General features: G+C 58.7%; 1 protein-coding gene across 4 annotated transcripts; it reads left to right on the top strand.

The window, feature by feature from the left end:
- Positions 1 to 60: 60 nt before the first annotated feature.
- Positions 61 to 8,910, top strand: LOC120764503 (LETM1 domain-containing protein 1-like). Of its 4 annotated transcripts, none has more exons than XM_040088491.2 (9): positions 61 to 170; positions 585 to 736; positions 971 to 1,086; positions 2,295 to 2,377; positions 5,005 to 5,191; positions 5,279 to 5,374; positions 6,450 to 6,602; positions 6,792 to 6,888; positions 7,508 to 8,910. In XM_040088491.2, the coding sequence occupies exons 1-9, from the start codon at positions 61 to 63 to the stop codon at positions 7,576 to 7,578; spliced, it is 1,065 nt and encodes a 354-aa protein (XP_039944425.1). In that variant the 3' UTR covers positions 7,579 to 8,910. The 4 variants fall into 4 exon arrangements, with proteins under 4 accessions (XP_039944425.1, XP_039944424.1, XP_039944428.1 ...); XM_040088490.2 differs by having other exon boundaries at positions 5,273 to 5,374; XM_040088494.2 differs by having other exon boundaries at positions 2,291 to 2,377.
- Positions 8,911 to 9,421: the final 511 nt, after the last annotated feature.

Raw genomic sequence — 9,421 nt, 5'->3', positions numbered from 1 at the left:
AGGGCACTTCCGGCGCAGCAGCCAATCAGCGCTCAGAGCCCCACGTGATCGCCGCCCAAGATGGCGCTGTCCAGGGCCGCGGCCCGGGGGGGGCTCTGGCGCCTCGGCCCCTCCGCCCTGAGCCCCCCCCGCGAGCGGATGCAGCCGCAACTCGCTCTGGGCGTGCCCAGGTGAGCGGGGACCCACGCGGGGGAGGCCGTGCGCCGTGGCACCAGCCGGGGCGCGGGGAGACCCGCTCCCGACGCGGCCCCAAACATCGACGGCGGCCCCCGCTAAGTACCGACCACCCCCTCCCAAACACCGACCGCGACCGCGGTCGTGATCCCTCGCCAAATGTCTCCCCTTTATCTCCCACGTCTTCTCCGGTTATCCCCCGCTCCTGGCCGTGTTCCCCCAGCCCCATTATCTCACAACTTTTCCGTTCCACCGGAGCTGTTCCCTGCCCCGCTGCCGCCCATCTCCTCCCTCCCCAATCCCCCTCTCCTGCCCGAGCCCCGCAGTGCCCGGCTCGGGCATTCCGGGCTCCCAGCTCCCCCCATTCCCCCTCTCCGGGGCCAGAGCTGACCGTAGGGATGGGACCGCAGGTCCCAGGTGCGTTCCCGGTCCTCCCGCGCCGCCTCCCGCGCCCTCGTGGCCGCCGTGGTCGCCGCAGCCCAGAGGGTGAATGCCAGCTTCGAGCAGTACTTGCAAAGGAGCTTCCCCCGCTTCTACCTCCTGCACAGCACCTTCAAAACAGGTGAGAGCCGAGCGGGACGTCCCTAAAATACATCGCGTGGGTCCAAAAAGGGTCTGAGAGAGGGCGGGGTGTTCCAAAAAGGGGCGTCCCCAGAGGTGGGTGCTGATGGGGGAGTCCCAAAATCGATCCCAAAGGAGGAATCCCAGCGGGTGGCTCCGGGAAGGAGGATTTGGGGATCCCGTCCCCTCCCTGGACGGGCTGAAATCAGCACCTGAGGGAGCTCTGTGCCTGCAGGGATCCAAGCGCTCTTCCTGGAGGTGAAGGAGATCGGGAAAATCAAATCCAGGATGCGGCGGCAGCGGCTGAGCGCGCGGCAGCTCCCGTACCGCGACATGGAGCGGCTGCGCCAGGTGTGCCCGGTGTGCCCGGGGCCCTGGGAGCGATCCCTGCCCCGGAATGCCGCTGGGACCCGGGCCCCGGGGGGATTCTGGAAACTCAGGGCGTGGGGTTTTAGGGTGTGAGTTTAGATGGAGGGTTTGGGGCGTTGTGTGAGTCCTTCTTCTTCACCTGCTTCTTTCTTCTCCACCTTTTCCTTCCTTCTTCACTATTTTCTTTCTTTGCTTTCTTCTTGTTTCTTCACCTTTTTCTTATTCCTACTCCACCTTTTTCTTCCTTCTTTCTCCACCTTTTTCTTCCTTCTTCACCATTTTTTTCCTTCACCTTTTCCTTCTTCTTCTTCCTTCGCCGCCTTTTTCTTCCTTCTCCACCATTTTTTTACTTCACTTTCTTCTTCCACCATTTTCTTCCTTCTTTCTCCACCATTTTCTTCCTCCTTCACCATTTTTTTCCTTCTTCTTCCTTCTCCACCTTTTTCTTCCTTCTCCACCATTTGTTACTTCACTTTCTTCTTCCACCATTTTCTTCCTCCTTCTTCACCTTTTTCTTCCTCCTTCTCCACCTTTTTCTTCCTTCTCCACCATTTTTTTCCTCCACCATTTTCTTCCTCCTTCTCCACCTTTTTCTTCCTCCTTCACCTTTTTCTTCCTCCTTCTCCACCTTTTTCTTCCTTCTCCACCATTTTCTTCCTTCACTTTCTCCCTCCTTCTCCACCATTTTCTTCCTCCTTCTCCACCATTTTCTTCCTTCACTTTCTTCTTCCCTCTTCGCCCTCTTCTTCCTTCTCCTCCTTTTTCCTCCTTCTCCACCCTGAGTTTTGGTGGTTTTCTGTAATTGGGTGAGAAAGATCCTCATTGCTGTGGGTGGTCAATATCGGGTCAGAAACATTAATAATATAGGTAATAATAACAACAACACCACCCTCATTATTGGGTAATTAGCGCTTAAATAACCCCGGGAAGAGCCAGAGCTGCTCCATTTTCCCTCATTTCTTTGCCCTGCTGGTTGGAGCTCACGGCTGTTGAGTCTGTAAATAGATTAAAAAAAAAATTATCAGAACACGAAACCGCGACTCCCGCGCGTTTAAACCCCGACCCCGGCAGGGAAGAAAACCAGCCAGAACCGTTCCGTTCCCTGCGGAGGATCGGGAGCTGCCCGGGGGCGGGGAATTCTCGGGAATCCCGAGTTGGGCGCTGACTCTGTTGCCTCCTGCTGGAGGCAGTTCCGCAGGGACGTGCTCAAGGCCATTCCCATCGGGATCATCGCCATCCCGCCCTTCGCCAATTTCCTGGTCATTGTCTTGATGTGAGTACGGCCCCAGTCCCGAATCCTGAGCGCTTGGGGTTTGGGGAGCGGGGAGTTTGTGAGGACAAAGAGCTGAGTGCTGGATTGGCAGCGCCGGCTCCCGGGACTGGAGAAGAAATGGAATCAATGGAAACGAGTCGTTAAAAGAAATAAGGAAGGGGTTATTTAATGCAGTGATAAATTAAGGGTGTTGATGAGATGTTAATATACAGCATAATAATAATAATTGTATAAAAACTCCTGGGGTTTTGCAGTTCTGCTGCTCTCCCCCTGCCCTTGCTTCGTGTCCCCATGTGTGAGCTCAGCTCCCAGGGGTGAAGGGCGGATCCCCAGCGGGGCCGGGCTGGAGCTGTGGCACGGAGGGGATGAGGATTGAGCGGGCCCGGTGCCAGCTCCTGCCACCAGGATCCCATCAGCCCCAAAACCACCTCAGAAAAATCTGTCAGGATCCAGTCAGCCCCAAAACCACCTCAGAAAAATCTGTCAGGATCCCATCAGCCCCAAAACCACCTCAGAAAAATCCATTGGGATCCCATCAGCCCCAAAACCACCTCAGAAAAATCCACCAGGATCCCATCAGCCCCAAAACCACCTCAGAAAAATCCATTGGGATCCCATCAGACCCAAAACCATCCCAGAAAAATCCACCGGGATCCCATCAGCCCCAAAACCACCTCAGAAAAATCCACCAGGATCCCATCAGCCCCAAAACCACCCCAGAAAAATCCACCGGGATCCCATCAGCCCCAAAACCACCCCAGAAAAATCCACCAGGATCCCATCAGCCCCAAAACCACCTCAGAAAAATCCACCAGAATCCCATCAGCCCCAAAGCCACCCCAGAAAAATCCGTCAGGATCCCATCAGCACCAAAACCACCCCAGAAAAATCCACCGGGATCCCGTCAGCCCCAAAACCACCCCAGAAAAATCTGTCAGGATCCTCTCAGCCCCAAAACCACCCCAGAAAAATCCACCAGGATCCCATCAGCCCCAAAACCACCTCAGAAAAATCCACCGGGATCCCGTCAGCCCCACAGGGCCCAGCCCAGCCCAAAGCCCCACATCAAAGGCAGGAGCTGAATGGCAGGAAGCGCTCCCAGCACGGAGCCAGGCTGTGCCGTGTCCTTGGGGGAGCAGCAGCAGCAGCAGGAGGAGGAGGAGGAGGAGGAGGATGAGGCCGGGGCTGTTGGAAGGAGCCGTGGGGGTAGAACAAGAAGCCCGTTGTTCACTGTTGGCTGCACACGTGGGGCGGGTTTGTGCGGTGACCTCGGGACGCTGCTGGGACTCCAGGGAACTGCCCTGGGCAGGAGCTGCTGTGCCCCGGGTGATGCCAGGCTCGGCGCTGGTGCCAGGGAAGCTGCTGGGGCTGGGTGTGAGCCCAGGTGGGCTCGGGGGGCACGGGGCAGTGCCCTCGCTTCGCGTCCCCACGTGTGAGCTCAGGTGCCGGGGGTGAAGGGCGGATCCCCGGCGGGGCCGGGCTGGAGCCGTGGCACGGAGGGGATGGGGATTGAGCGGGCCCGGTGCCAGCTCGTGCCCTTGGCTCCGCGTGGCCCCGTGGGAGCTGCAGGCCGGGGCCGGAGCAGCAGGAAAGGGCCCGGAGGGGCTGGAGGTGAGCTCAGCTGGGCGAGGAGGCCACGGGCACGTGGCTTGTGTCAGCCCCAGCGTGGGCACCGGGAGCAGGGCGGTGCCAGCCCGGTGTGCCGGGCACGGCTGAGGGCACAGCCTGAACACACCGGGGTCACTTTGGGGTCCCCAGGGCAGGGAGGGAGGGGATGGAGCTGGGAATGAGCTGGGATGGAGCTGGGAATGAGCTGGGATGGAGCTGGGGATGGAGCTGGGAATGGAGCTGGGAATGAGCTGGGATGGAGCTGGGAATGGAACTGGGATGGAGTTGGGGATGGAGCTGGGATGGAGCTGGGATGGAGCTGGGATGGAGCTGGGGATGGAGCTGGGGATGGAGCTGGGATGGAGCTGGGATGGAGCTGGGATGGAGCTGGGAATGAGCTGGGATGGAGCTGGGATGGAGCTGGGATGGAGCTGGGATGGAGCTGGGGATGGAGTTGGGATGGAGCTGGGATGGAGCTGGGAATGAGCTGGGATGGAGCTGGGAATGGAGCTGGGATGGAGCTGGGAATGAGCTGGGATGGAACTGGGGATGGAGCTGTGAATGGAGCTGGGGATGGAGCTGGAGCACTGGGAGAGGCTGAGGGATGTGAGGGGGCTGAGCCTGGAGGAAAGGAGGCTCAGGAGGGACCTCCTTGGTCTCCACACCTGGCCAGGTGAGGGTCAGGCTCCGCTCCCAGGAGGCAGGGTGAGACCAAGAGGCTTCCAAGGTTGGATTTTAGGGAGAATTCCTTCATGAAAAAGGCAGTTTTGCCTTGGCACAGGCTGCCCAGCGCAGGGGGAATCCCCATCCCTGGGGACATTTCCCAGCTGCCTGGATGGGGCAGCTGGGGCTGTGTTCAGTGCTGTCCTTGGCTTTTCCAGCCTCGATGATTCCCTGAACAAACCCCTGCAGCTCCCACATTAATCCCTTCTACCCCACCCCGGGGCTTTCCTTGACGCCTTGACCCCTCCTACCCCGCCGCTCCCTCCCTGAATCCCCCACCTCCCGCCTCTCCCCAGGTATTTCTTCCCACGGCAGCTCCTGATCCGCCACTTCTGGACTCCCAAGCAGCAGCTGGAGTTCCTGGACGCCTACGACCGCGCGCGCCGGCTCTCGTACCCCGACGTGCTGCGCGGCCTGGCGCTGGCGGCGCGGGCCCTGCCCCAGCCCCAGCCCCGGGAGCTCCTGCAGCAGCTCTGCGCTCAGGTCTGTGCCCCCCAGCACCTTCCCCCGGGGGTCCTGGGCGCTGTTTGTCACCCGTCAGAGGCGTCACCGGAGCTCTTGCAGGTGCAGGGAGGCGCCCGGCCGGGCCTGGAGCAGCTCCTGGCCGTGAGGAGTTCCTTCTCCGGCTCCGTGCTGGCGTTGAACGCGCTCCGGGCGGAGCACGCGGTGAGTTCAGCTCAGGGCGGGTCCCAAAAAGCTGCAGAGGTGCCCTGGGCTCATCCCCACCCTCAGCAGATTTCGGGGGGGGTTCAGGTGAGACCCCACCTGCGTCCCCAACGCTGCGGAGCTGCTGGGAACGAATCCAGGGCGGGAATTCCCTGTGGAGGCGTGTGATCGTGACACGCAAAGCAATCACACGAGACGAGAGATGTTTTGCAGGGCAGAGACTGCTCCGATCCAGCTCAAAGCTGAGTCAGGGCAGAGAGAGAGCCTCCTTGTTTATTTCTTACTTTTTATACATTTGTGGGTCTGGCCGAAGATTGGCTTCTGGGGTTTTTCACCCCTCAGCCAAGTGGCTAAACCAACTGTCAGTTACAATTGTTTTCAGGTTAGAAATATGCAAACAAAGGACAGAGAATGAAAAAAAACAAAGGATTTGTTTATGTTACATCTGTGGGAAAAAGGTAGAAACTGCTCCTAATATTGTACAGTCTGACTCCATTTTATGAAAATTCAAAAGGCTTTTAAAAAAGGGTAACAGAGGCAGGGAGGGATTTCCCTGTTACCCTGGTTTTTCTGAGTTTTTTATTAGCCTTTTGATTTTCATAAATGAAGTCAGATCTTTTAGTTACTGTAGAATATTAGAGCAGTTCTTCTACCTTTCCCACAGAAGTAATATAAACAAACCCTTTGTTTTTCATTCTTTGTCCTTTGTTTGCATATTTCTAACTTGAAAACAATTGTAACTGACAATTCGTCTGGCCACTGAGGCTGAGAGGTGGAAACCCCAAAAAACCAATCTTCTGCTAGACCCACAAATGTATAAAAGTAAAAGAATAAACAAAGGGGCTCTCTTCTCTCCGCTCTTTCAGCTGGGAGCTGGATCAGAGGAACCTCTGCGAAAATCTCTTTGTCTGCGTGTGATTGCTTTGTGTGTCTCGGTGACATTTCCCCATCCCTTGGAGCGTTCCAGGCCAGCTCACACGTGGCTTGCGGGCGGGTGGAGGTGCCTGAAGGGGGGTCCCAGCCCCGTTCTAGGAAGGGCCAGCCGTGTCACGGGCGCTCTTCTCCTCGTCCGCAGAGAGCCCTGAGCCGCGTGCTCTTCCTCACCCCGCACTTCCCGGCCTTCCTCCTGCGGCGCCGCCTGCGCAGCCACGTCCTGGAGATCCGGCACCTGGACCGCGCCCTGCTGCACCTGGGCCCGGGCCAGCTCTCCGAGGAGGAGCTGCGAGCGGTGAGGACGCCCCGGCGCCCCCGTGCCAGGCTGCTGTCGCCTCGGGTGTCCCCGGTGCAGGCTTGCTGTCTCCCGGGGAAGTTCTCCGCGCCGGGCTGGGGGAACAGCTTCTTTCCTCCATGAGGGGGGGGATCCTGGAGTGAACCCAGAGTTCTGAGCGCGTCCCTGGCTGTGTCTGTGTCTCCCCAGGCCTGTTACCTGCGTGGGCTGAACCCCACTCGGCTGGGCCGGGCCGAGTGCCGAGCGTGGCTGGAGCAGTGGCTCCGGCTCTCCTGCGAGCTCCGAGGTAGCCCTGGCACGGGGAGTGCCGCTCCTGGCGGGTTTTGGGGTGATGGAGGAGCTTTGTCCCCCGACCTGTGCCCAGCTGTCCCTGCCCTGCAGCCCTGAGGGAAGGGAAATGGGAGTGGGATGTGTGACCGGGAGCCCAGTGCTGCCCCTGCCCGTCCCAGTGCTCCCTCTGCCCGTCCCAGTGCTCCCTCTGCCCATCCCAGTGCTGCCCCTGCCCGTCCCAGTGATCCCTCTGCCCGTCCCAGTGCTGCCCCTGCCCATCCCAGTGCTCTCTCTGCTCATCCCAGTGCTGCCCCTGCCCGTCCCAGTGCTCCCCAGTGCTCCCCCTGCCCGTCCCAGTGCTCCCTCTGCCCGTCCCAGTGCTCCCTCTGCCCATCCCAGTGCTCCCCAGTGCTCCCTCTGCCCATCCCAGTGCTCCCCAGTGCTCCCCCTGCCCGTCCCAGTGCTCCCAGTCTGCCAAGTTCTACCTCAGTGCTGCCCAGAACCCCCCTGTGCCCACCCCAGTGCCCCCCAGTGCCTGTCCCAGCTCTCCCAGTGCCCCCCAGTGCCTGTCCCAGCTCTCCCAGTGCCCCCCAGTGCCTGTCCCACTCCCTTACCCTGCCCCTGCTCTCTTGCAGCCTCTGAAGCCTCGCTGCTGGCCCACAGCATGGTCCTGCTGTCCCTCAACTACAGGCAAGCCCCAGAGTGACAGCCCCGTGTCCCCTGATGGATCCCACAGTGACACCCCTGTGTCCCCTGATGGATCCCATGGTGACATCCCTGTGTCCCCTGTGTCCCATGGATCCCTGATGGATCCCACAGTGACACCCCTGTGTCCCCTGATGGATCCCACAGTGACATCCCTGTGTCCCCTGATGGATCACAGTGACAGCCCTGTGTCCCCTGATGGATCACAGTGACATCCCTGTGTCCCCTGATGGATCCCACAGTGACATCCCCGTGTCCCCTGATGGATCCCAGTGACACCCCTGTGTCCCCTGGAGCCCTGATGGATCCCACAGTGACATCCCCGTGTCCCCTGATGGATCCCAGTGACATCCCTGTGTCCCCTGATGGATCACAGTGACATCCCTGTGTCCCCTGATGGATCCCAGTGACATCCCCGTGTCCCCTGTGTCCCCTGGATCCCTGATGGATCCCACAGTGACATCCCCGTGTCCCCGTGTCCCCTGATGGATCCCACAGTGACATCCCTGTGTCCCCTGTGTCCCCTGATGGATCCCACAGTGACATCCCTGTGTCCCCTGTGTCCCTGTGTCCCCTGATGGATCCCACAGTGACATCCCCGTGTCCCCTGATGGATCCCACAGTGACATCCCCGTGTCCCCTGATGGATCACAGTGACATCCCTGTGTCCCCTGTGTCCCCTGTGTCCCCTGATGGATCCCACAGTGACATCCCCGTGTCCCCTGATGGATCCCACAGTGACATCCCTGTGTCCCCTGATGGATCCCACAGTGACATCCCCATGTCCCCTGGATCCCCGATGGATCCCACAGTGACATCCCCGTGTCCCTCACCTCAGCCTTTTGTCCCCACCCGGTGATTCCCGGCCCGGCTCTCCCGGAATCCCGGCGTTTTCGCCGAGCTCTCCCCTCCCTTTGGAGCCCTGAGGAGAGGTTTGGCTTCCTCATTCCAGCAATTAACCGTGCCTCGTTAATTACGGCGGAGAGCCAGCGGCTCCCCGACCCGGGGACGTTCCCACCACGGCTTTGGTGGCCGTGAATCCTCGCTGGAGAATTTTCCTCCGGTTCTTTTCTCTGCTCGACGCTCTTTAAAGGTCACAGCAGCCTCCAATTCCCATCCCGGACATTTGTGGGGTGCTGGGGTTCGGCAGGAGCAGGGGATTGGGGGGGGTCCCAGGACTGCACCCCCAAAAATTCAACCTCGTCCAAGCCCCTTGGACCTTTCCTCCAAGCTGCGAGGATTTGGGGAATTAAACCCGCCCCTGCAGGAGGAATTCCCGCCGGCAAAAAGCGGATTTTCCCCGCGCTCGGTGGTTTATTAAAGCCCGAAGGAATCGGTGGCTCCGGTGGTTTTTTGGGGGGGGGGCACCCTTGGGTGGCTCAAGGGGACAGCTGGGGAGCTCCCTCGCTTTTTGAAGGAAATTCCTGAGGATTTTCCCCATTTTCTGAAGCAGATTCCTGAAAATTTTTCCCATTTTCTGAAGCAGATCCCTGAAAATGTTCCCAATTTTCGAAGCAAATTCCTGCAAAGTTTCCCCATTTTTTGAAGCCTATTGCTGGAAACTCTCCCCACTTTTGGAAGCATATTCCTGAAACTTTTCCCTATTTTCTGAAGCATATTCCTGAAAATTTTCCCAATTTTTGAAGGATATTCCTGGAAATTTTCCCTATTTTCTGAAGCAGATTCCTGAAAATCTTTCCTCACTTTTTGAAGCAGATTCCGGAAAATTTTCCCAGTTTTTGAAGCAAATTCCTGGAATTTTTCCCCATTTTCTGAAGGATATTCCTGGAATTTTCTTCCAATTTTCTGAAGGATATTCCTGGAATTTTCCCCCACTTTTGAAG

Source organism: Hirundo rustica, chromosome 30 (assembly GCF_015227805.2).
Source record: "Hirundo rustica isolate bHirRus1 chromosome 30, bHirRus1.pri.v3, whole genome shotgun sequence".
Taxonomy (NCBI): Eukaryota; Metazoa; Chordata; class Aves; order Passeriformes; family Hirundinidae; genus Hirundo; species Hirundo rustica.
The sequence above is the reverse complement of the archived record's forward strand: the minus strand, read 5'-3'. Positions and strand labels throughout refer to the sequence as shown.

Bases quoted from the DNA above. Each gene is read 5' to 3' on its own strand.
- LOC120764503 (XM_040088490.2), top strand. From the start codon at position 61: ATGGCGCTGTCCAGGGCCGCGGCCCGGGGGGGGCTCTGGCGCCTCGGC. The intron at 171-584 runs GTGAGCGGGGAC...ATGGGACCGCAG, and splicing joins CTCGCTCTGGGCGTGCCCAG to GTCCCAGGTGCGTTCCCGGT. The intron at 6,603-6,791 runs GTGAGGACGCCC...GTGTCTCCCCAG, and splicing joins CCGAGGAGGAGCTGCGAGCG to GCCTGTTACCTGCGTGGGCT.